This window comes from Dasypus novemcinctus, chromosome 15 (assembly GCF_030445035.2).
Source record: "Dasypus novemcinctus isolate mDasNov1 chromosome 15, mDasNov1.1.hap2, whole genome shotgun sequence".
Classification (NCBI taxonomy): domain Eukaryota; kingdom Metazoa; phylum Chordata; class Mammalia; order Cingulata; family Dasypodidae; genus Dasypus; species Dasypus novemcinctus.
In genome coordinates this window covers 12,730,663-12,758,322 of record NC_080687.1, presented here as the reverse complement: position 1 = coordinate 12,758,322, position 27,660 = coordinate 12,730,663, and the positions used below count along the sequence as shown (strand labels likewise).

The 27,660-nt window shown below is 39.6% G+C and overlaps 1 protein-coding gene across 6 annotated transcripts in view; it reads right to left on the bottom strand.

Moving 5' to 3' along the window:
• Positions 1-1,016: 1,016 nt before the first annotated feature.
• RNF6 (ring finger protein 6) overlaps positions 1,017-27,660 on the bottom strand; it is a 28,101-nt gene continuing 1,457 nt past the window's right edge. Inside the window, exons 2-10 of one of the 6 annotated variants that reach the window (XM_058277041.1) lie at positions 12,979-13,015; positions 12,463-12,566; positions 10,883-11,032; positions 10,120-10,246; positions 9,903-9,996; positions 9,395-9,477; positions 7,668-7,880; positions 6,719-6,823; positions 1,017-3,850 (exon numbers count right to left, since the gene is read on the bottom strand). In XM_058277041.1, the coding sequence (XP_058133024.1) occupies positions 2,088-3,850; positions 6,719-6,823; positions 7,668-7,860 (2,061 nt within the window). In that variant the 5' untranslated portion in view covers positions 7,861-7,880; positions 9,395-9,477; positions 9,903-9,996; ... (2 more) ...; positions 12,463-12,566; positions 12,979-13,015 and the 3' untranslated portion in view covers positions 1,017-2,087. Of the gene's footprint in view, positions 3,851-6,718; positions 6,824-7,667; positions 7,881-9,394; positions 9,478-9,600; positions 9,997-10,119; positions 10,247-10,337; positions 10,438-10,882; positions 11,033-12,462; positions 12,567-12,978; positions 13,016-27,660 lie in introns of those variants that run through there. The other 5 variants (XM_058277042.1, XM_058277040.1, XM_058277038.1 and 2 more) reach the window with 5 other exon arrangements.

The following is a 27,660-nucleotide window of genomic DNA, read 5'->3' as shown; positions in this document are numbered from 1 at the left end:
GTTCTCCTAATTTTCCTAACTAATCAGACTAGGGGACACAGAATTTCCTGAGTAATATTTTATAAGAGAAATAAAAGATGGGTTTAATTTCCTGTGCATGTTAACACTGAAATGAGTATGTTTAAGACAAATGTTTAAATTGGCAGAAATTTGTGACAACCCTCCCTTCTTCACTCGAGTGAGTCTTATTTGTGACTTTCTCTCCCACCTCCTCAACTAGAGGTCAAATAATATCTTTTTTTAACACCCTTCACTTTACTTCCAGTTTCACTGCTATCACTCTATCATTCTAGGCTAGATAATAACTAATGATAATGGTGAACGAAAATAATGACAATGATATCTGTTTTATCAAAATAGTTAGTTCCTCTATTGGTTTGTTTCCCATTCCTCTCTATTCCATTATGTTCTGTACAATGCACCAGAACAATCATTCTGAAACACGAAAAATGACCTTACCATTCCCTACTAAAATCATCAAGGGACATCTAACATCTATAAGGACAAGTAAAATTTCTTTAGTTTGACATTTAAAGCCTTCAAAAGCTGGCCAAATCAACCTTCCCAGACTCCCATTTCAGAACTGCCATATATAAGCTATTTTCTCTAAACAAAAGAACAATCTTTACTAAAACTTTTCACTCAGGTGTGAAATGTACTCCCTAACTTTCCTAGTCATGTATCATACTTAAATGAACTAGATATAATCACTAGTCAAAAAGAAAAATTACATCTTGAGATATATTTAAATCTCACAGACTCAGGCCTTGAGGTATTGCTCTTATGATTATGCCCATGCAGTATCACTATAGGAAAATAAAGAAATACAAAATTAAGAACAGCAATTCATTACATTTCATTTTCTAAAAGCAAATCCACCTTTTCCATGAAGATAGAGATTTTTGTCTGTCCTCTGCTGGATCCTCAACATCTGTAACACTGACTAGCTCCAGTAAATAATGAAATAAATATTTTGGGGGGTGAAAAAAAAGTGACCAATAAAAAAGAATTCAGTCTTTGTTTTAATATTTATTGGTAGAAATAGATCTTTAATGCATACTTTGTGTTTATATAAAGTCTACATTCTCTTGAAGGGTTTTTTGTTTTGTTTTATTTGGAGGGGTTTTTTTGGCCTCCAAGTGAACTTAACATATTATCTAAGCATTTGATTTTTTACAGACATTTTAAAAATGTTTAAACTAAAGAAACCATGCATATTGTGTATATGACTTAATAATCCAAAGAATTATTTCAAAAAAGTCACAAAAAAGAGTGAGCTCAGTTAAATAACCTATGTGTTCTAAAATGTCCATTTTCCACTTATGAATAAAGAAATATTTGTTCAATATTTTCTATTGCTTGCTGTCTAATAAATCAGATTGTCAGAGACGCTTCAGTAAATTATTTCTATTTTAAAATAACATCTTAATCCACTTCCTCTGAGATGATCTTGTTAATATTAAACATTTGTCTTATGCAGAAATAGCCAAAAAGCTTAAATAAGAACCAAACTGACAGTATTCTGATTGAATATTTTAACCTTAAAATTATATACCTTATATACACAGATGATATGCTGCATATTAAATTTAACAATTCAAGTAACTTAAATACATTTAGCAAATACCCGGCCAAACATTCTTTCAGGAAAAGATACTGTTCTTATAATAAAAAGTTAATGAAAGACTTATTTAGACATCAATGTCTGGACATAGAAGTGAGCCTATGAAATTTTAAAGTCCAAGTGAAGTCTGCTGTACTATTAAGAAAAAGAAGACTGATTGTAACCTACTGAATTTTGCAGATACAAAAGTGCTTAGCAGGACAAAATTACCAAAATAAAAACATCTTAAAGGTTATTTGGTTCTAGCAATATAAGTGTTCTGTATTTTTGGATAATTTAATATTTACGTTTTAAATTTTATATAAATTTCCTCTTTTTAACAAGTTAAAAAAGCACACAAAAAATAGTTCAAACTATAATCTGTTAGTTTTCTTCCTGGTTAGCTTATCACAAATAAGTCAACAAAAGAATGCTTGGAGACTCAGCTCTACCACAATGCAGAATCTGGACAGGTCCCATGACTTCACCCATTGTTTGCTGTACTGGACCCCAGAACAGGCTGCCGACAAATGGGACAAGTACAATTCTCAGAGAGCCATCGATCAATACAGTGAATGTGGAATTCATGCATGCAAGGTAATTGCCTGAGTTTGTTTCCAGTTACATAATCACTGATACAAACACTGCAGATTTTATTTAGTTCACTATCGATACTGCTATGCTCATAGTTCCGGGTAGAAAGATTGTCAATCTGCTCTTTGGTTAGACCCCGAATGCGGTCATCATCATCGCTTTCATTCAGTAAAAAGAAATGAGCAAGGCGAAGAATCGGGAGTGTTCCTGTTTCAACTAAATTGTTTGCATTTCTCACCTGCCTGCCACCTCTGTTCTCACTGTGTGGGGCATGAGGCTGGATTGTCTCATCTGCATCAGGCATTTCAGTGCTGTCATCTTGGGCCTGTCTGTCTTGAAAGGACCCTTCAGTATGCTGGCTGCTATCATTACCTGTACCTACATTACTTGAATCTGAGTGCATCTCTGGTAAATCCTGACCATTTCTCTGAACCTCTGACTCAGATTCAGCCTCCATTAGAGAACTCAGTTCTCCAAACCCGGTCATGATCTGCCTTAAAATTGACCGAAGAGCCACTGATGATGGCTCAACAAGCTCATTCTCAGAAATTCTACGAAGAGGCACTGTTATGGTGCTAACATAGGTTCGAATACCTGATCGCTCTAAACGAGAAATAGTTCTGCGAAAGCCCCCACTATTGCTTTCAATAGTGACTGTATTTTCTGCTAGTCCTGCTCTGGATCGAGTTCTATTTGCAATACTATCCCGATCTCTATTTTCTCCAGGATGAATCCTTCTTACTTGAAGGTCCAGTGTAATGGTTGGATGTCGTCGTACAGCAGTTGAGGACCTACTAGATTCTTCTCCTTCTTCCACTGTTATTCTTGACACAAGTCTTGAATTAGAGAATGGAGTATATGCAGTACTTCTGGATTCTCTATCTCGCTCTAAAAAGACACGCGTCACACCTCTCCTCCTAACAGATCTTCTAATGGTTTGCTGCGAAGACCTACTTTCCCTCTGTGAATTATGATAAACAGTGCCACTCTGTCTCTGAATTGGTGACCGGCTTCGACTACTGAAAGAGGACCGTAACCTTATTGGCTCTAATCTTTGGTTTGTGTTCCTCACTGTAACATTAGTTCTAGCCCCATTTTCCCAAACATGTGCTGCACCAAATCGCTGCCCCTCCCTTTGCCTGAGTTCAGTACCACCTGCCTGGTTCACCTGACCACTGAAATAAGCATGTGGAGCACCAGTTACAGGAACACCAACTGATCCCCCAATTCCATTTCTTGATCTTTCCAGTGCAGAGAAAGACACTTCTACTGAATTCTGCCCTCTTGAACCAAGCCTAGTCCTTGGAATGTTAGAACTACTACCACTGACATTCACTGAGGTTTGGCTTCTTGTTCGCCTAGCCACAGGACTATTTGATCTTTGATTCCTATTTCTAGTATGATCTCTGCTAATACCTGAAAGTGGAATGCCCATATAATCTTCTCCATGAATTTCAAATTCTCTATTCTCATGATTTATGTGGATTTCCAGACTAAATCGAAACTCTCCGCTGTTGGGGTTTGTTCGACTCACAGCTCTCCAAGTTTGGTTCCCATTTTGTCCAGTTCGAGTTGCATTTCCTGTGCGGCGAAAGGTGTTCAACCATTCTAATAGAGAATCTTCATTTGAACTTTCCCTAGGGACTTCTGAGTCTGGAAAAGAAAACAAATTAACTTAAGATCAAGTCCTAAAATCTATCCTTAGATTTTTATTGAAAGCTTGTTAAAACACAAACACACACAAGTTTTATTAAAGCAAATTGTATGTAAGAATATCTGTGCATTTAATGGAAAATAGGAATAACAAAAAACAAACTTTCCAAAAGAAAGGTGTATAATTTTATATTTTTTATAATTTTAAAATTATAAAATTTTAAGTACATATTATAAAACTTTATTGTTTATGGGGAAGCAGATGTGGCTCAAGCAACTGGGCTCCCATCTACCATATGGGAGGTCCAGGGTTTGATTGCCAGGGCCACCTGGTTAAGGCAAGCTCGCCTGAATGGCAAACTGGCCCAAGTGAAGAGCTGGCTGACGTGGAGTGCTGGCCTGTGCAGGAGTGCTGGCTTGCATGGCAAGCTGGCCAGAGCAGAGAGCCAGCACAGCAAAATGACACAACAAAAAGAGACACAAAGGAGAGACAATAAGAGATGCAGCAGGGAGCTGAGGTGGCACAAGAGATTGAGCACCTCTCTCCCACTCTGGAAGGTCCCAGGATTGGTTCCCGGTGCCGCCTAAAAGACAAGACAAGCAGAAACAGAAGAATACCCTGTGAATGGACACAGAGAGCAAACAATAAGGCAGTGGGTGGGGGAGAAATAAAATAAATCTTTAAAAATATATATGTATATTTTTATTTATGCTAAGCTTTGGAGAAATCTTCACTCTTGCTTTGTATATTCCTGCTATTTGCAAAATGTTAAGGCACATGAGAACTATATCCAATACTAAGACTTATATTGCTTTATTCATATTTTTTATCAATAAAATACAAGGGCAAAATTTCATGTATAATTGATCCTTTACTTGTGGAATCCTTTTGATGAAACTAACTCAATCAAAAGTTTTGCAAGTAGGTATTTTTAGAACCTTTAAGAATTTTTTCTTTATCTTAAGAACTGCCAAAAATGCGCACTTCAAGAAATGTGGCTCTCTGAACATAATGTCCAAACACATGTTCTCTGTCTTTAGGGAGACTTGGGGCAAGTTACTTAAGTTCACTATGCCTGTATCCTTGTTTGTAAAGGGAGATAATAGGAGTACCAATAACATAGGGTTATCACAAGGATAAAATAAGATGTAAAATTATTTGCACAATAACTGGCATATAAGAAACACTCAATGTTAGCTGTTATACAAAATATATATTTTCCATTCACTTACGACATAAAGACAACAAATTTTATCGTATCCTATTCACTAAATTTCTAGCCTTTAAAACAGTACCTAGTACAAATCAAACTCTCTATTAATGTTCACTGAATGAATGAATTTATACATAAATGTGTCCTAGATAAATTTCTTGGACTATGATACTGCCACTGTGCCAAGTTTAAATATTCCTTTCTTAACCAGTGGATTATACAAGGTAAAGTACAAAACTCCGATTCACATTAACAGTATGAACTTTAACCTTTAAGTCTGTTCTACTCAAGAACACCTATTAAATGAGACAGCTTTGGTCTCATTTCATTATTACAATCTCTCTCATGAAAAATTCTTTAAAATGTCACAGTTAAAGCTGTTAATAAGCTACTGGTGCCAATAAAATAATAGCAAATTAAGCCGCAGTCTAAAGATTATAATACCTTTTACATGTGATAGGTGCATTTTCCATTAAAATATATTCCGAAGACCAGTATTATCAATTGGTACAAATCTAGTACAACTTATCTCAACACAAAGGAAATGGGTTAATACCCAATTTTCATTTTAGTTTGGAAAAGATGAGTAAAAAGCAGGTAAACATTACTCATTCTAAATGTTACTTCCTTTTTTAAAAACTAGACTGTAGCGCTAATGGTATTGTGAAATCTATTCTGCTCTTCTCCTGTGATTGAGCATGTGCATAGGTGTAGCATATGACTGCATTCTCATCAATATGTGAGTGGAAGTGATGAAGCTCATTCCAGGATGGTGTCTTCTGACTCTTTGTGGCCACATCCCTCCTGCCACCTGAAACCTAGATGCAGTCATGACTCAAGCTTGATCACACAAACAATACCCTAGAGCACCACTGTCCCATAGGACTTTCTCAATAGCCACATGTGACTACTGAGCACATGATATGGGGCTAGTATGACTGAGGAAAGGAATTTTGTAATTTATTTCATTTAATTTTAATTAATTTAAATTCAAATAGTCACATGTGGCTAGTAGCTACTGTAATGGACACCACAGCTATAAGCCTACCCTACTAGCTGGGTGGGTCCCTGAAGCAGGTTTACCTATGTTCCCCGGACTGTTACCAGGAGAAAAGAATACACTACTTTATAGAAACGTTGCATTTTTGCAATGGAAGCGGGAGTGGTGAGAAGGGTCATGAAAGTTAGCAATTACTTTTAATTCTACATACTTATAGTTTGAATATTTTTTACGAGCACTTTGTTTTACGAGATCTTCTTTTACAATGCTCAAGGAAAATGGCAAAAAAACAAACAAAAATAACAAAAATGAATTTCTGGATTCTCAGTCTTTCTGTATTACTCCATATGTAAACATCTAGAGGTGAAGCTTAGTTACATACTTTGGAAAAGAACTGTTCTTCTAATTAATTGTATTCTGTTTCACATTTATAAGCTCAAGACAATCTATGTGTGTAAAACATCTTTGTATTCACTTCCCTGCCGTGCAGTGCCTAAGCATACTGCTTTGCATATGTCCATACATAAATATTATCTGATTGTCACATTAAAACTGGAAACACTGAAAATAAACATACTGTACGAGATCTATTAATTTCATTTCTGCAGTTGTTTCAGTCAAGTCTGTGCTTTATGGAAAAAAGGGTCCATATACCTCTGGTATTTGTTCCATCTTCCCTATTTCGCAAGTCAGGCTGAGATGCTAGTTGTTCCTTGACTCCATCTAACCGCTGCTGTAGTTCTTCTGATGTTACTTCTCCTAAACCAAACAAACAAAAAAAATCACCCACTTTTAAAAAAAATTTTACCAAGCTATCTTTAGCAACCTGTATAAGACAATGTGATATAGTTTGTATATGTCCTGTAAATTGAAGACAAGTAAAAGTATTCAGTTGAGGCAAATATAAATCCATCTGGTTGTGGTTCACTTATTAATGTTTTATTAAAATTTATTCAAGTAAGATTCAATTGGAATAATTGGTAAACGGCTCTCAGTTGACATGCTTAGAACAAGAGCTATAATTCTACAGATTTTTATGCAGCGTTAAAAGAGAAATTAAGAAGGAAAATTTTCTAAAGAAAACTTCAAATCTTTATGTCATGGAATTTTACCCAATACTTCATTATATGGGTCATCAATATGCAATACAATTGCAGTTATTTCATGCATTTTAGCAAATCTATGGAGCACAGTGGACTTTGAGAATTTTTATTCAGCTGAATAAAGTATAATATCCCAAGTGAGTTACAATTGAATTTTAAATCACAATACTTTATTTGTACAATAATTACTTTGGCGAAAGCATACCATATATGTAATTATATAACACTATCATGTACATTAACCTGTTTATTAGTTTAGCATTTGTATGACAGTGCTCCATGTCCAATGTTCTTACTTAGTTAGAAAATACAGAAGGAAGCCAATGATTTTATTTTTTATTTAAAAAAAAAAAAGTCCTAAACTCACAAAACAGATATTATAGCTTGGGGGAAGGGGAAAGGAGAAGGAAGAATAAAACAAACAAGCGAAAAAAACCTCATTTGAAATTCCTCCTTCTAACAGTGAAAAAAAGGTATCTCCTCTTTTATCCATCTCTTACCAGGGGTGCCTAAAAGATTATGGTCTCTCATTAACCGATAATCTTCATCATTGAGTTCATTAATGAACTGATAATAGGCTTCTTCTCTGTGGAGACGCTCTTGCTGCCATCTTCTCTCACTTTCATGATGATTATGGTCTTGAGATGAGGTTTCTGCACCACCATCATCTGATCTAGATCTAGGCTGATTCATACTGAGATATTCCTGGCTTTCTGTTCAAACAATACATACAAAATGTAAGGTACTAGTCATGGACTACACATGGTTTTGTACTTTTAAGTTATAGTTTTTTCTTGTGTTTTCAAAAATTTTGCCCCCTATTCAAATATGTCACTTGCCAAATCTTGTAGTGAGGAACTTATATATAAATGAAAAAGAAATTCTAGGAGATAGAACGTAATTGGACTGATTTCTTTGCCTAAAGTCAGACTGGCTTTGATTTTACCCACTTTTCCCATACTGGAATACTAAAATGATTGTACCATTATTTTTTTAACCTACTTCTCTCTGGTTAACTTGGTCTAAAAGCCCTCATGAACATTTCAAATTATCTGAATATTTCATGGTAACAAAAAAATGTTAGGCTTGAATTATGCATGTTCTTTACTTAATAATCAAAGGGCTATTGGGATGGTTCAATTTACATTTATTACCAGTAAAGGTATTCTTCCTAAAATAAAACTCATAAATGTATTATCACCCCATTGTACTTTTTGAGGTAAAAATAATGTAGTCTACTGTATCTACTGAGTAGATCTAGAGTCAATCTCTCCTTAAAGCCTAACAGATGTACATTTGAACCCTAACAGGAAACTATACTCCATGCAAGTCTCTGAGGATTGTGAAATTGCATCAAAGCGCTTTGCAGTTCCCCAAACCAAACTTGCTTTCTGAGCATAGAATGGTTAGATCCATGAGTTTCTGAGTGACAGTGAAACTTCCCTACTTTGCCTAAGCAAACACTATTTTTGCATTATACTTAGATATCATCCTTCAAAAAAAAACCATTAAATTGTTCTCAGCTGGGGGGAGGGGTGCACATCAAAATCATCTGAGGAAATTTTTAGAAATACATATGCCCAGATCTCATCTCAATCCTAGGTTAGAATTTTCCAAAGTAGGGCCCAGGCCTGTCCTTAAGAGCTAATAATGGGGTGTTCTGTGAATGAAATAAACTACTTCTTGAAAATTTCTGGTATATCACCAAAGGGTTGTGGACTATATGGCACACAAGTAATAGAAACAAGAGAATCATATGACTAGACAGCCAGTTGAAGTACCTGTTGCAATTCTGACCCTCAAAATATATCAGGTGTTTAATAAACAAACTGCTTTAAGTATAAAGTGAAATTAATCTACAATTCTGAACTACTGAATGAGTGAGAACTACCCAATTTCATCTGTATTCTAATAGGAAATTACAAATTTAAGGATTTTTAAAGTCATCATTACATATTTTTAATGAACAATCTACAGCACTATTCACTCAAAAGTGAATTCACATTACAAAAACTCAAGATTTCTTCCATTTTCAGAATAATTAGGACTAGAAAATTTGCAAAGAGCATATTTGACAAGTATAGCAACATATGACTTCTGTACCAAACAATTTAAAAAGTTGAAACCTATCACAAAACCAAGTCACTCTACTCATTCAAAACTTGAGAGCATCTTCTCAAAGTTAATTTTCTTGTACAATTTACCACAATTAAATAAAAGTGAATACCTTATTTTCCTTTCAACACGCTCTTAAAATATGCAATGGTATCCATCCTTCAATTGTTTATGCTTTTTTTGAGAGCTGTCCATCTGAAGCAATAGAAGAGAGAATTATTCAAATTAAGCTCACTGAAGAACAGGAACTGCCGGTAGTCTCCCACCTCTGCTGCAAAGTCAAAGCAAATTCTCCAGTGGATTTTGTTAGACACTCACCTAGAAAATTAGATCCCCACGTACTTAGATGTTGAAAATCTCCCACAGGGCCCTTTCCTCCTACAGTCACTGCTCCTGGGATCACACTCCCCTCCTTCAAAAGCCTTCCACCCTACCCCGCTCCCCCTCTACCGTTTCCAGGATTAGGTGTCTCCAGTTTATTTCTAAACCTTCACTTTCTCGCCACCCCGCCCTCCGCCCCACTACTGGTTCCTCCTGTCCGTTGCGACGGAAGCTCGCGCGGGGGGAGGGGGTACGGTGCCCACGACCATAAACAAACTGGACTCAAGGGCCTGACCAACCTCTTCTCACCGAGCTTCAAGTAACGCTTTCCTTAGCGACCCAGATACCCACAGGGAAGCGAGTGACAGACGGCGCGTCTCCACCAATCACCAGCTGCAGGAGGGCGTTAAGACAGCAGTTAACCAATCCGGGGAGTGGGTGGGCCACACGGGCGGCCTGCTCCCCCCGCGTCTCCAGGAAGTTGTGGTGGAACCCAGAGCTCGCCCCCGAGCTCACCTCGGCGAGCACCCGGCGTCTTCCTCCTGCGGCTAATGCCGCTGAAGTCCCCGAGCTGTGCCTGCGCGGTGGGAGGCCCTGACCGCCGCTCCGTCTTGGGCGGGACGTTTCGCCCTCTAAGCGGCGCCTGAGGAGAGAAGAGGAAGCCGGCGCTGCAGTTTAGGGTCGTCCAGCCGGAGGGGGGAGCTCCGGAGGCGGAAGGGAGACTCCGGCCCCACCTTTCCAGCCCGCCGGGGCCGTCTCCTGCCCGCCGAACCGCCCCGGGTCGCGGGGAGACGCTGCGTCGCCGGCCGGGAGTCCCTGGTGCGCTCGCAAACTGAGTCCGGAGGGAGCCGCGAGGCCTGAGCTCTGCGTTCCGCCCCGCAACGCTCCACTCTAAGCGCACGGGGCTGGTCACCGCGGGGCTTTCTTCTTCACTGCCCAGTGGTCGGCCCTTGGCGGTCGTGGCAGTGACAGAGCCGCCTCTACACCCTTGGGAAAGACCGGCACTGCTCTGCCCTTCGATGTCCCTTGTTTGCCAAGCCTGGCCCCGGAGTGCAGCACAACAGCCTGTTCATCTCCCTTTGCTGTCCGGGTGTCACGTAACTCAACAGTTAGGCCCTTTTCCTTACTGCTTATCGGGACTTGGAAGTCAGAAACCCTAATAAAGTTTAAGGTTTTTTAACTACCCCGCCCCTCCCCGCCAAATGTAGTTTGAAGCTCCCCCCACGTGCCTGTTTCTGGTTTTACTTCTGAGATGTGGTGCTTACCAAACTCATCTTACCTCTAGTTAGGTCCTTGCCTAGGTCTCTGCTCAGCCTGGTGGAACCTCCTTTCCTTACATCCCCACCATCCAAACGACTTAGTCAGTGGGCAGTGCTTATCCTGCTGTTAGGCATCATCCCTTCTTCTTTTGTTCATTCGTTTTCCTACACTGTTGAGGAACCACAATAGTCCTGTTAATGCTGGGCATCTGGGTAACAAAAAAGATGCAGCCCTTAGCATCAGTGGGCTACCAAGGTAGTGTGGGGTATATGAATAAATAAGATTGCGATAGATACTAAAATAGAAATATTTAAATGTCACAGCTTCAAAAACCCTCAAGATCTCACCCCTGCTGCGTCCCTCTACAGACTGATCTCTTCTTGACACTCTGGAACTACCTGAAGTTTCTCCATAATGATAAAAGAACTCCTAAGCCACCCACAACTACTTTTACCTAATGTATTAACCAGGATTCTTTAGAGAAACAGAGCCCACAGGAGATATATACACACACACACACACATATCATGGGGAGATATATATCATGACTGTGGATTGGCAAGTCCAAATTCTGCAGGGCATGCTGCAAGTTGGAAACTCAGTGAAAGTGACAATGAATTCCCCAGGAGAAGTGGCTGGCTGAAGTTGAGAGAAGTTCTTTCTGACTGCTGAAATAATAATTTCTCCCTTTAAGGCCTCCAACAGATTGGATGAGGAGACCCTTCTCATTGCTAAAGGCAGTCTCCTTAGTTGACTGTAGATGTTACCAGCCATAGATGCAATCAACTGACTAATCCATCTACAAAATACCCTCAGAGTAAACAGGCCAGTGCTTGCTTGACCAAACAACTGGACACTATAATCTAGCTAAATTGACACATGAACTTAACCATGACACCTAATTTCCTCTATCTCCCAGGACTCAGCTCACATCTCACCTTCAAAAACTTTTTCCTGAAAGCTCTACAGTGATAACTGTGGAATGTCACTTATAGCCCAATATACACACACAAAACCAGGCAATGTCCCTCCTGGGGTTCCCATAGCTCCTTCTGTTTAACCCGTTTGTAGCAGTTGTTCATATATTTAACAAATACCTAGTGTCCACTGTCTGTTAGTTGCTGAAGATAGCAACAATGAATAAAAAAAGATACCTGCTCTCCTGGATCTAACAGTTCCATGGAAAAAGACAGCCATTGAACAAGTGCAAATGAATTTGTGCTAATTGATAGGTCTCCCTCATCTGGAGTCTAAACTCCTCAGTGTGAATAAAGGGCTTTATTCATTTTATAGTCCCAAAACTTAGTCCAGTACTTGGCAGAATATTTTACCCACCCTACTGCATGGATAAGCAGAGAAAAAACAAAAAAGAAAAATGCAAAATGTTTGTAAGTTGAACTAGTATATTCATTAGTATAATGAATGACCTCAGAAATTGTGACTGCCAGTCAGAGAAAGCCACAGGCAGAAATCCTTTTAATTATTCACATAAGTTTTAAAAGAATTCAATATAATATCAAGTGTGAACACTTTTTAAATGGTAAATGGAAAGGACATCTTAAAAGTTAAGGAAATGTACAATCCAATTTAGTGATTTACCTGACAGGAAGCTGCAGGTGTTTGTGAGCAGATAGAGAATCAGATAAAGTACAGACTGTGAATCCAACACCTTGCTTCATTTTTTGGAGCCCAAGACAAAGTGACTATAAAAGAGAAATAGGTTGGGACAGTGAAAGGAACCATTATGGATATCTATGGATATCTGTATTTCCAGATCTCACAACCTGCTAAAATCTCTGATCTAATTAAGAGCAATTTACTGGAATGGTACCTGGTCTCTTTAGTATATATGAATCTTTTAACGCCAGGACTTTTAGAATTAAGAATAAAAAGATTTAAAAGAATGCATTGGAACAAATGTACCACACTAATGAAGGATGTTGTTAATGTGGAAAAGTGGGGGGGGGGGGGGGCGGGAAAGAGAGGGCATATGGGAATCCCTTACATTTTTTATGTAATATTTATGTCATCTAAAGCTTCTTTAAAAAAAAAAAATTGAAAAAAAAAGATAGCCTTGGGGGCAGATGTGGCTCAAGCAGTTGAGCACCTGCTTACCACATGGGAGATGCTGGTTTCAGGTCCCTGGTGCCTCCTAAAAACAAACAAACAAACAATAAGCAAACAAACAAAAAACTCAACTCAGGAGAACTGATGTGGCTCAGTGGTTGAGCATTGGCTTCCCACATAAGAGCCCTGGGTTCAATCCTAGGCCCTAATACATCAAAAAATGAGTAACTGATTTGGACCTCTAAGTTTAGTTGAAATCTTACTAGGTTTATGTACAGTATCAGAATAACTAAAGGAAAAGTTAGGTTTGTCATATTAAGTTGTATTTATTACATTTAAAATTACTATTTAAGAATGAGTAAGGACTTAAATCAAACATTTAAAGAAGTGTTGAAGGAAATAAATATTAAATTTATAACTACAGCTCAAAATGTTTGAAGATGATTAATTTAAAAAGTATGCAAATGGGATAAAAAGTAAATGACTGTTAAAGTTTACTATACTTTTCACTAGAATAATAACTTTATTTTAAAAGCCTAAGGTATAACTAGGGCATTGAATTTGGAAATTTAATAAATTCAATACCAACTGTATAAAGTGAAGATACACTTCTCTTTTTAAAAACAATATTTTATTTCCTTTTAAAATACCTTTTTAAATTTCTTTACTGAGATATAATTCACAAATCATAAAACTCACCCATTTTAAGTGTACAATTCAGTGGTTTCAATTCAGAGTTGTGCAACCATCAGCACTACCTAAATTTAGAATATTTCATCACCCTGAAAAAGAAACCCCATACCCATTTGCAGGCATTTGCCATTCCTTCTCTTATTCTCCCTCCCTACCATGCCCTGATAATCACTAATCTACTTTCTGTCTCTATGAATTTCCTATTCTGGACATTTCATATAAACAAAATCATATAATATGTGGCTGTTTATGTCTGGCTTCTTTCCCTTAGCACAATGTTTTCAAGGGTCATCCATGTTGTAGCAGGTATTACTTCTTCATTCCTGATGAGACACTTCAGAATAATTCTATTCTGCATATAAAATCCACCTGAGGACACCTCAGATTACATCAATAGCTCAGAATTTCACTCGAGCAGAAACTTGGAAGTGTGAGCCCAGGGAAGCAGCAGGTGCCATTTTCTAAGCCCATGTTCTAGAGACACCCATCATTTCCTCTCAGAAAACCTACCCACTGCTTGGAAGGAACCATTCCATGGTGACCAGACGACCTCACCTCTCTAGCCACAGCTGTTAGAAACAAGGTACCAGTCCCAAGTGTTCTGGGAATTTGGAATTATGCCATGGAGACTTTGTTGGTAAACTGTGGGTAAAAGAATAGAAAGATAATGTGGACCAAACAGCTAAGACCACTCAAGTGATGGCCATGGACAAGCAAAGAGATAATTAGAAAAGAAAAAAAGAGCTCCTTGTTCCCAAGAGTCTCAGCTATTCTGCCAACAAATGTGTATCTGAGAGTCTCCTGTGTCTTTATACTATTTTCTCCCTTTACGTAGGTTCTTTAACTGGGTTTCTTGCAGCTAAACAGTATTCCTTGGAATTGGTCAGGTTTGGAGCTGAATACAAAAAATCACTACATTTTCAGAGCCAAAAGGGATTTATTACAGGGAATCAGGCACCTACAGAAGCTTTGCAATGTCTAGATAAATGGACTCTGGGCTGAGGAATGATTCCCTTGATGCTACAGAACTGATCTGAGAGAAGAGCTACTGCTTCTGAAGTTGCCAGGTGAACTCAGTTGCCTCGTGAGTTCAAGGTCATGCTGCCTACAACACAGGAATCTAAAGCCAGAATCAGAAAACCTTGGCTGCCCCAGCCATCAATTACCACCTGCCATTAGTTTAAGGAGTACATTGTACCCTGAATGATAAAGTTCCATCTTCACCAGCTGGAGCCTCAGCTCTGCCTTCAAGAGGCCATTGCTCTGTCCTATGGACAACCTCCGAATGGTGTGACCAGTGGACTACCACCACACCTACTTTGCTGTTAGGTGGTCCTGGAGGAGTCCCCTGAGGCCATAACTATGGCTCTTGATTCTGGCTATCCTCTAAGGATATCCTCATATCCTCTAAGGAGCTATTAAAAATATTAATGCACAGGCCTAGCTCCCCAAATATACAGATTTAGTTAGTCTGTGATTGGGCCTGGGCACCTATGATTTTAACAATATTAAATCCCACTTATAAATAAAGTTGACCTAAGATAATTAATTTTCCATTTCAATGATCACAAATGGAACAATGGCCCACAGAGAAGAGCCCCAGTCTCAATAACTCTAGCCCAAGTCTTAGAAACCCCTCACCTTTCCTGCTTTCAGCCTCCAAAGATAATTATCTCTGCCCATGTATACATTAAATAGAGGTCAAAGTTATCAAATTTTACTCAGACATATAAAAAGACAGCCTTGGGAAAGGAGTGGAAGATTAAAGTGAAAGATTTTAGAAGAGGCAACAGAATAGTGATGATCAAGTTCATGGAAAGGTCAATGTTGGTGGAAAAGAAAATAAACATTTATGAGCACCACCATGTTCCAGACACCATATAGCTGTTTTCATAGTAGTTGGTGGAGCTCAATAAATATTGTTGGATGGATAAAGGGGTGGGGATGGAGTAGGGATTGGGTCGCGGGGAATGGTTCCCCTAACAAGTCACCTGAAATGCCTTATTGAAAATTGTCTTTTTTAAGATAATTGAACAGTCATAGCTGGAAGTGATTATGATGACCTGAGCTGAGAATGGGGAGAATGGGAGACAAGAACATCCAATTGGAGGAGCACAGGAAAAACAAGATGACAAGAATAAAGAGTGAGGTAAGAAGTGGAGGTGTGGTACAAAAAGCTAGATCTGTGAACAAGTGAATTTTTTTGTTCTTTTTTATGAACCCTTTTTGCATATTTCAAAAGAAGTCATAGACTTTAAAGGCACTAGGTTAGACTGGTCAAAATTCTCCCAGGTAATTATAATCATTATCATTTGATGCAATTGATTGACGATCTACTGTGCACCAGGCCCTGTGTTGGACTGTTTAAATTCAGTTTCTCTAATCCCCAAAACAATATTGGTAATATTCCTACTTCACCAATATAGAAACTAAAGCCAAGAGACATTATATACCTTGCACAGGATCCCACAAATACTAAATGGAAAAGCTTCCGTTATTACTAAATTTTTGTTTTGTGGGTTAATTAAAGAATAAACATGCTCTTATCTATTTTTTTCTCCATATGGTTTACTATATATAGATAGCTATATCAGACTACTGTAAAATTTAAATGTTAACTTAGAGATGTAAAAGTTCATAATGCCATCAAAGCAGCAATATTATACAAAATTTGTTAACCTATAAATAGTATATTTCATAAAGTCATTTCAATAAGCATTTGTTCATAATTTAGAATGCATATTCTACAAAGCAAGCATAAGTGGTAGTTCCCAGGCTAGTCCAAAAATACTTACTTAATCTGTAATGGATCTAAATTATTAATTGTCCAAATATGGATTTTACTTCCTGGTATCAAGGGCATATACTATTAAGAAAGTTTGTGTGGGGAGGAGTGAGGAGAAGTGAGGAGAATAGAAGAAGAGGAGGATTTTCTGAAGTCAACTAGAAATGAAGTACCTACTTACAAATTGGTTGTGTTTTGAAAGTATGTAAATTGCTTATTGCAACTCAGAGCTTACTTTGTCAAAGAATAATATATATACGTAGTAGTAGTTTGGTTTCTAACTGGCCCACAAAACTTATTTAAGTGATAATTTGGTTGGCATTAATTGATTTTTTAAATTATATTTGACCTGGACTTAAAGGTCCTAGGCCTTTAAGTTTATCCTTTTCCTTTTCCAGTTCCTTGTGTTATCTGCGTGATCTGGGCAAATTACTTAGGTCCTACCTGCCTCAGTTTCTTCATCTGTAAAATGAGGATAACCACAGTAACTACCTAATTCTGGGGATTACATGAGTTAATACCTTGTGCATAGAAGATATTCAATAAATATTAGCTTCTATGACTATTACTGTTACCATTATAGTATTATCATCTGTCTTAGGATGGCTACCCTAGAAGCAGATCTTTAGACAAACATTCATGTGAAAATGATTTATTTAGGAAGCATTTTCAGGAAAATAACAGTGGGGGAGTGGAACTGGGAAGGAAAGGAGGCTGAGCAAAGGTGCAATGTCAACGTTAACTCAGACACAGATAAGACAGAGGAGATGGTTAAGTCACCCCAATGTTGTCCCAATCAGGGGTTGATAGAACTGGAGAATTCATAGTCATGCCCACAGTCATTAGTTAAGTTGCGGGTCGGAGGGGTGGGGCAAGTATGAGGTGGCTTAATTCCCAGGCACTTCCAGTGTTCTGTGTGACAGGGAAACTGAGTTCTAGTAGTGGAAGGGCAATTCCACAAAGAGATAAAGAAATCTGAGGGGATAAGTCAGAGCACCAGTGGCATCTACTCCAGTGTCTTCATCACCACCACCATCACCATCACCACTCTTCTCATCATCAACATTAACATCATCACCCTTATCATAAGCAGCAGCAGCAGCATCTTCACCCTTATTATTACCATCATCATCACCATCTTTATCATCAGCATCACCACCATCCTCATCGTCTCCCACAATACACAACAAATGTTACATAACATGAAAAGCATTGGTAGGTACTGGTATTGAAAAGAGGTTTAGAAAAGAGCTCCTGCTCTTTTACACCTGTGGAAGAGATGGTATAAACACACAAAGGTAAAAGAAGTATTTGTTAAGTGCCAAAGAAGTGGTAAACAAGGAATAAATGTGCTATGGGCGTATGTTCTCTGGATATTGGATGGTAAGGAAAGAATCAAGTAAAACATGATTCAGGTCTCAAAGAATGGGGTAGGTGTTCAGAGAAGTAAAGAAGAAAAGGAGAATGTTGATGGGGATAGGAGTGGGATGATGAATATTATAGGGAGAAGCAGGAAACGCATATGGTTCTCAACCTTGAAAGTACAGGGAGCTTTTACAAATCCCAATGTACCCCAGAATAATCACATCAGAGTTGCTGGGTGATTCCCCAGGTAATTCTAATATTTACACAAGACTGAAAACTACTGTTCTACTGGGTAGGAGATACCTTATGAGAAACGGGTTAGAAGCTATACTGGAGATGTAGGAGCGCTCAGATTGTGGAGTTAATTTAGCTATGTGGACCTAATTACTTTAATCTAATTTTGAGGTTTCCATTGCAAGCTGCCTTAAATTATTTTTGTCAGGCTTAAGTAAACACAGAGCCTGGGATAGTAGAAAAAGACATTTGAACTTTATACAATAGGCAAGGAAAGGTCACATAGGATCACTGAAGATTTCTGAGCAGGGGAATGACGTAAATAAACCACCATTTTAAAATTTAAACAGGATGTAGGTTTTCAGAGCAATATCTACTGGAACTTGACCTTGGCTACTGGGGGAAGGGCTGCTACGGGAGAATAAGTAAGTTCAAGAGGTTCTGGGCATGGGGTTGCATGGAAACAAACAGCTTCAGGTATCAAGTACTGGTGGTTGCAGAGGTGACCTAGCCATGTTTATGTGCGATAGAAAGAGAGCTGGGAGCTGACAGGAGATGCATGTTTGTACTGGAACCAGCCAGAAAAGACTTGGCTTTCCTGATGACTGGGCCAGAGAAACACGGTCCAGCTAGCTGGAAGGTGAAACATTGGAATCCAGAAGCCAGGGTAATATATTAAGCCTCGACAAACAGAAATATGAACTAAACCTATTGAACTGTTCCTATTGATTCCCTGCTACCTGGTTGTGTAGCAAAATATATTTTGAACTGAAAATTTTATTTTTTCTGACTCAAAAACAGGTGTCCAATAGGAGAAAAAAAGGAAAAGATCATTGTCCTGTATATAATTTAAAGAGGTAAATTTTCCTTAATACTTCTAGAACATGAGAGCAGAATTCATTAGCAACAACTTTGAGGGGTTTTCATGGTAATGAGGAATCGTTTTTTACCTATTATTTACATTGTTGTTTCAGCTGTCTGTTTTACGTAGTATATATTTGATGAAAGTGCCTTGGTACAATGCACAGATACCAAGGAATCACTGAATGAGGGTATTTCTTTAATTATCTTGCAAAAGTTTAAATAAAAAAACTCAAGACTTGTGTAATTTATGATATGAAAGGGTAAATCCTATCTTCATCTTCCTCCTTACAGCTTAAATGTCATGGTCTGTCATTTTAACTACTCTCCTGCCAATAATCCTAACCTCCCTTGTCCCATTAGCTTGTCATCATAACCAGCTGGCAAGGCCCCAGCCCTGGATGAATCCAACATCTGTCTGTGCTCAGCCACCACCTGGGCTGCTGAGTGCTGGTGATGAAAATCACACAATGGGGCAGATGGCTATTGATGCACATGCACAGCCGCACCTGCAAATGGGCCCCCAACATTGGCTAGGAATTCTATAGACATATCCTGCCAGCTCCCCCCACTCTGCCCCAGGATTGTTTTAAACCTGCAACCTTCTCAAACATGCAACCATTGCTTTCTCTCTTTCCCACCATTCCCCCTCATTCACAGCAGGTGAGCTTTACTTTTCCATTGCAGAGACAACCAAAGTTGTCTGAAAAGGAACTGCATCAAATTTCTCTTCCAAATCTACAGATTCCTATCCCTGTGGTAGATTGAAAATCTGGGCACAATATTTTGCAGTTTCTTCTATTAAGAAATGCCATCTCTCTCCCCTCCCCTTGAACCTGGGCTAAACCTGTGATTTGCTTGAACCATCAGGATGTGGTGGAGCTACTGTTGTGTGACTTCTAGAATGTGGGCCTCAAGAGACCTTACACCTTTTGCCTTTGCCCTTTTAAAGAACTCTGTGTAAGGAACTTTGAGTTTGACTTACTGAATGGTGAAAGACCATGTGGGGAGAGAAACACACTGAAGTCACAACCATGCAAATCAGGCCATCGCAAGCCCTCCCTGCAGTCTAGCAAATGACTGCAGCCACATGGGTCAGCTCAGGCGAGACCAACAGAACTGCTCAGCTGAGCCCAGCCAGCTTACAGCATGGTGTGAAATCGAGAAGCATTGCCGTTTCATGCCACTAGGTATTAGGGCTGTATGTCAGGCAGCAATAGATACTTGATACAATTTCTATTCTTTTCTCCTGCTCAAAATCAATCCCTCCACCTATGCTCTGGGTGCTACTTTAGGGATACTGAACTGTTATCCTCAATATCTCCCTAGCAACTGGCTCCTTCCAGTCGGCAAGGAAATATCTCCAGTCTCTCATGATAGCTTCCCTGCCTTTGATATTGAACTCTATGCTGTAGGCTCCATCTTTCTTCTCTCCTTTATAGCTAAACTTCTTGAATTAAAATAATAGCTACCATATACAGAGCAGTTATCAAATTTAGGCACAATTCTACATACTTTAGATATCTTATTAACTCCCTTAAGCCCCCAACAACCTTATGATGTGGTTACTATTGTTATTCCGATATTACAAATAAGGAAACTGAGGCACAGGGACGTAAAGAAGCTTTCCCTGGTAAGGGGCAGGTTCAGGTACAGAAGCCAGACTTCATGGCCACAGAGTCAGTTCTCTTCACCATTCTGCTATAAATTTGTCAACAGTCATTGTTCCGTTTCCTGACTTTGAACTCACTCTTCAGTCCAAGTCAGACTGGCTTTGACCACTACCTTGTCACCCAAACTGATTTTGTTAGTGCTAAAGATGATCTGTATATCGATAAATCATATATTCTCAATGGGACAATATCCCAAGAGGGCAATAATTAGTTCTTTAGGAGCTGTCTTAATTTGCTTGAACTGCTGTAACAAAGTACCATAAGCAGAGTAACTTAAAACAACACTGTTTCACAGTTCTGGAGGCCAGAAGTCCAAAATCAAAGTGTCAGAAGGGTCACCTCCCTCCAAAATTTTTAGGGAAGAATTTGATCCATGTCTCCCTCTTGGCTTCTAACAATAACTGGCAAATGTTGGCATTCCTCGACTTCTGGTGGTATTACTCCAATCTCTGCTTCATCACCGTCTTGCCTCTCTCTGTCTGCCTGTGTCTCCTCTCCTCTTCTGTGATGGTCTGAATTTTGTGAGTCCCAGAAAAGATTATGTTCCTTTGGATGTGGGGCCCTTTAGTTGCATTAGATTCAATTAGATCACTTTCAATTAGATTGCTTTAGAGCTTTTGATTGGACTACAGCAGTGAGCGGTGACCCAGGTTGGGTCTCCACCTTTTGCTGGGTCTTATATAAATTGAGAACACACAGAGAGAAAGGAGAGACTCAGAGAAAGGAAGCTGCCATTTGCCTGCAATTGTAAGAGACAGGATGGCCTGCAGTCACAGAAAGACAAAAGAAGCCCAGAGAGGCTAGCCCCATGGAGCAGCTCAAGACTGAAGAGATGAATCCAGCCAAGTGCCTGATCACCCACAACCGAGCCTGGAGAAGACAGAGGTCCAGACAGAGAGCCACCATTTTTCCTCCCCATGTGGCAAGAGCCTAGGATCTGACCAGCAGCCAAACTTGGGCAAGAAAGCATCTCTGATGATGCCTTAGCATGGCTTATAATTTTTTGCTAGTGTCTTGGCGTATGATTTTTTTATTGTGTTTGTTCTGTGCTCAGTTTCTTTCTTTAGCCTATGGCTTTCTTATTGGTTGGCTTTTTGCTAAAACTTCTTTTTTCCTCTTGTGCAAATGTCAGTCTGTTCCATTTGTTTTTTTATTGGCCTCTGTATATTTTTAATACTCTTTCTGTTTTCACTCACTGCTCTTTCCTAGAGGGCTAATTTTGGTAGAAGTGTCCCCCTGGAGACAACCTTCCCAGCTCCGGTTTCCCAGTCAAAACCATCTCAGGAACCTATGAAAGAGGTGTAGATGGATGCCAATGTGCTCTGGAGAAGAGACCCTGAAGGCCTCTAATCTTCTCTTTGATGTGTCCCCCAATCCAGGTTTTCCTCAAGTACCCAGCAGGTAGCACTCTTTATTCAATTCTTCCCTGCTGCCCTAAGGTTATTCTGTGTCTTTAATTGTCAGCTGACTTAGCTCCTCATGGTGGGTTTGGTTGAGGCTGAAGTTGCCAACCTACTGGGGATGAAACTGTGGCACAGCTCCCAGCCACTGAGATCCAAGTTCTCTGATCAACTGCCACCTCGCTGATGATGCCTTGATTTGGGCATTTTCACAGCTTTGGAACTGTAAGCATTTTCCCCAGTAAATCCCCCCTGATACTGTAAGAGCCAGCCCATTTCTGGCATTTTACATGGGCAGCCTTAGCAAACGAAAATACCAGTCAGATTGGATTAAGGGTTGTACCTACTCCAGTGTGGCCTCATTTCGAGTTGCCTAATTCTATTTGTAATGACCTTATTTCCAAATTAGGTCACATTCTGAGGCACTGGGGATTAAGACCTCCACAAATCTTTTGGGGGGACACAATTCAATCCAGAACGGAATAAAAAAAAAACAACCCTTAGATATTACAACTGTTCATGGCCCTCCAAAGTGCCATAGTACATAGGCAGATAGAGAGCATAGCTTTGGTACTAAATTCTCATGAGGAGGGGGGCAAGAGCAGTTAGGAAAAAAAAAAAACAGTTTAAAAATATTCCATGGGAGGGCAATAAGTTTTAAACAGTTTGAGAAATAATGTGATAAATTAAACACACAAGTTTTTATCTTGATTGACTTCTCAGCAGCATTTAATACTGTTGACCATTCCTTCCCTTTTTCTTTGTGACACCAAATTTTTTTAAAATCAATTTTATTTATACATATTAATAAAGCATACAATTCATCCAAGGTATACAATCAGTGGTATCTGGTAAAATCACATAGTTGTGCATTCATCATTTCAATCATTATAAGCATTTTCATTATTTCAATAACAACAAAAATAGGCAAACAAACAAGATAATTCTTTATTTTAATCTATTTCCCCTGCTTATACTTTTTCTTACCCCCTGCTTCCCCCGCCCTGCTGTTTTTGCTGTCTGTGTTTATTCACTGTGTGATTTCTACATCTATTTTTCTTTTTGTCTTCTCTTCTTGTCTTTCTCCTCTAGGATTCACTGGGATTCAATCCTGGGGACCTCTCATGTGGAGAAAGGTTTCCTCCTTTCAGTCGTGCCACCTCAGTTCCTGGTCCCTGCTGTGCTTCACCTTGACTCTCCCCTTCGTCTTTCTTTTGTTGTGCCATCATCTTGCTGCCTGACTCATTTGCGTGGGCACTGGCTTGCTGCACGGGCCCTTGCTCACCACCTGGGCGCTCACGTGGGCACTTGGTTCACCACGTTGGCACCTACATGGGTACCTGACTTACGGCACAGGGATACTCTCTCTTCTTCTTTTTCACCAGGAGGCCCCAGGGATCAAACCTGGGTCCTCCCATATGGTAGGAAGAGGTCTTATCACTTGAGCCACATCTGCTTCCCTTTGCTCATACTTCTTAATTTCCTAAATAACTCTCTGGTCTCTTCTTCTCAATCTCCCTTTTTGGCTCTTCTTCTACCAGCCCTTAAATGCTAGAGGTCCTTAGGGATCTTCACTTTTCTCATGGTAACACACTTTGTAGGTGAGCTAATCAACTCTGATGGCTGGTGATTTCCAAATTTTTACCTCTAGCCCTGTCCTTTTTTTGGAGGTTCTGATTCCCATACCCACCTGCCCATTAGGTTTCTCCACTTGAATTTCTGAGACATCTTATGTTTGACATGTCCAAAAATGAATTCTTACTTTTTCCCCTAAACTTGTTCCTCTTAAAGTCTTCTCCATCTTGGTAAATGGCAGCATCCTCATAAGTCATCTTAATTCCTTCCTTTTCTTCACTTACCATCCAACTTATCAACAGGCCCTATATATATATATTCATTTCTTTCTGTATCTTTTAATCTTGCCTCCTACAACCCAAACTTACATAGCAGCCAGGATTTTCTTTTTAAAGAATAAATCACATCAGTCACTCCCCTCATGAAAACCTTTTAGCAACTTCCTATTGCCCTAAAAATAAAATCCAAGCTCCTTACTCTGTCCTAAAAGGACCTACATAATATGGTTCCTGCTTACCAATCTGTCTTTATCTCATACACTTTTCTCACTCTCTCTTGCCACACAAGCCTTCTTTCCGTTCCCTCATTCCAGCCTGGGGATTCTGTGTTTGTCTGAACTACCTGGAACAATCTTCCTTATCTTCACAGAGAATGCTCATCTTTCAGGTCTGAGTTTAAGCATTCTTTCTTCAGACGGCCCTTTTACATACACCCAATCTAAAGCAATCTCCTCCTAATCACTTTCTGCCAAATTACCCTCTTTAATTTCCTTCATGATCCTTACCAGTTTCTCCATTATTCTGGGCGCTCCCTAACATCATCTCCCTTGTCCTTCCTAGTGAAGGAACTATCACATTCTGACGTTACCCTTGTCTCCATGGTCACATTTAGTGGGTCCAGGATGGGCACTTGACCCAGCTGGACCAGAATCCTTCCTAGGATTTTTACAACTGGAATTGAGAAATAGAGTAAATTCTTCTCTAATGACAGACATTGCCTGATATAAAATCGAGCAACTGTTAGTGGTCATGTTTCCAGTCATGTGAAGGAAATGACTCTGCAAGAGTGAAAGACATTCCCATGATAAAGGGCAAAAGAGAAAAGTTCCAGCAGTGTTTACTGGGTCTGATTGTTTATAAGATCTAAATTATGTTCTGGGTGCTTATAGAATTAGTTGAGAATTTTTTCATCAATATTTTCTTTGAAAAATTAAAAACTGCTAGTGTTTAGATTGACCCAACTGGCTTTTTCCTTGTGCTCAAATATAGATGCTTAATATGTGCCTTACGATGATAAAGATGATGAAAATTCTACCTGCAGTATCTTAGTTTGCTAAGGCTGCTATAACAAAATACCACAGACTACTTGGTTTAAAAAACTGAAATTTATTGTCTCGTAGTTCTGGATGTTAGAAGCCTGAAATCAAGGTGTTACCATTACCATGCTGCCTCTGAAGTCGGTAAGGTTCTGATGGCTGGCAATCCGGATGTTCTTAGGCTTGTGGCATCACTCAGTCTCTGGCTCTATCACATGGCCATCTCTTTCTCCCTGTCTCTCTTATTCACTCTGTCCAAATTTCCTCTGCTTATAAGGACACCAGTTATACTGGATCCTGCCCTACCCTAATTCTTTTTGGCTTCATCTTAATGAATCACATCTTCAAAGACCCTATTTCCAGATAAGATACATTCATGGGACTCAGGGTTAAGACTTGAACATGTCTCTTTAGGGGGCACAATTCAATCCATAAAATGCAGAATGGAAGTATAGAAGCTATCCACTTAAGCATACTTTTTATATTGAGTGAGAGAATTGAATTAATAGTTGTAGAGACTGGAAATGATCAACTATAAGACGACCCATGTGGGCTTTTACATGAATATATCATGAAGCACTAAAAGTCTTTTTGCATGCTGCAAAAAGTATATCTTCAGAGACAAGACTGAGGCAAGATGTTAAATGTTTTTAATGACAGTCATCCCCCCCCTCTGACCTTTAGAAAAATCAATCCAATTAAAACACATTCTAATTAAAATAATTATGCAAACTATGTGCTGGCCACTGTAGGAGAACACAGATGAATAAGTCAGAGACCCAGCCATTAAGGCATTTATTAAAGGACAGATTTTTGTAAGTGAATAAAACAAATGATAAGAATATAAGGTAGCTGTGATGCTTCTAAGTGAGTTACAAATAAAGTGCAATGTATGCCAGATTATGGTAGGGGATCATGGTAAAGAAAGATCATATCCAGTTGCAAGAATCAGGGCAGGCTTCCCACTAAGCAAGGCTTGGAGCAAAGGTCAGAGATGGCAGGAGAACGGGCTTTCCAGCCTTAAGAACAGGCATATATGGCAAGAGTGTGAAGGGCCATGTGTAGGTAATGAAGGCCTCAATTGAATGACTGTCCCCTGGGCTTCCTACTCACAGGAACTGGGAAGTTCAGGGATTAGTACCGTGTGTTCCATTTCAGAAATTATACATTGGAAATGATAGCAGAACATCCCCTTATGCTATACAGGAGGCAGTTGAAACGTAGGTCTGGTGCTCGGGAGGCATGTTAAGACTGGAGATATTCAATTTGGGATTGAAAACCACAACATAAGAAGGGAAGCATGAGCAGTATTTGGGAATTGCTTGCTATGTGGACCAACAAGAGTCATAGACTCTACAACACTGGAGGTCATCAATGTAAGTAAAATCAGTATGAACTGAAGTTGAAAATCAAACCGAAATGACAGCTCCATGTTCCTGATATATGCAATTCATTCAAATAACATTTAAACCTGTACCTCTATCCTTTGAATCACAGGAAATCCATTCTTAAAACTGGTTCTGCTCCTCAAGAATTTGGAATACATACACGTAAGTCCCACAGTCTCTCCTAGCACACTGCTTTGGCTTTGTAGGCCACTTATCTTTCAGAATTAAGTCCCTGGCTGGTGCTCTTCCCCCTCCTCCAAGCATGGACACAGACCCCACAGCTAAGATCAGGCTGTTAGCTTGGGGATGACAGAAGGGAATTACCACAGAGAAAAGAAAAACTTAAAACCCTGTATTAGGGAAGCGGACTTGGTCCAGTGGTTAGGGCATCCATCTACCACATAGGAGGTTCGCGGTTCAAACCCCGGGCCTCCTTGACCTGTGTGGAGCTGGCCCGCGTGCAGTCCTGATGCGCGCAAGGAGTGCCGCACCACGCAGGAGTGTCCCCTGCGTAGAGGAGCCCCATGCACAAGGAGTGCGCCCCTAAGGAGAGCCGCCCAGCATGGAAGAAAGTGCAGCCTGCCCAGGAATGGCGCCGCACACATGGAGAGCTGACACAAGATGACACAAGAAAAAGAAACACAGATTCCCGTGCCGCTGACGACAACAGAAGTGGACAAAGAACACACAGAGAACAGACAACCGGGGAGGGGGCGGGGGGGGGGGGGGGGGAGTGGCAGGAGAGAAATAAATAAAATAAATCTTAAAAAAAAAAAAATCCTATATCAGATGCTGCTCCTAGCACATTAGCTCTACACTCCCCTGGAAGGGGGACCTACTGCCCACTTCTCCCTAGCCCCCATCCTGAGGCTGTGTTAAGAGAGACAGCTTACTTTGTACCACTGAATTCCCCCACCTTGGAGTTCAGACCCCTAACTTTCAGGCTAGCTTCAGAAAGGATATCAGGCTAGCCATTCTCTCTCTGGTCCAAGGCCAGCTTCTGTTCCTACCCCAGGATTATTGGCAGAACATTCAATTCCTTCTGGGAGAATTCTCACCTTCATCTATAATATAACAAAATGGTAGACAAAAGTACATTTTAAAAAGTCTAGGATCTTCAGTGTTCGGGAATATTGTGTGCAGATGGTGTGTATGCAGAGGGGTGGAGGGTAGGTACCCACAGTGAAGGACAAATCCCAGCCCCATGCCTCTTCACGACCTTTCCCCCAGGGTGATGATTTGGTTTCTCAACATCTGTAAGTAAATTCTTGGACAAAAAAAACACATGTCTCTCAAGAAATACAAAGTGAATTTCCAGGAAGAGTCTCGTCTAAAACCATATGCAGGAAAAACTTAATCTTTTAACTTTGAAAAGGCACAGTTCTGCTAGAGTCACTCAGTTTCTATCACTGAACAGAAACATGTCATATCCCATTAATGA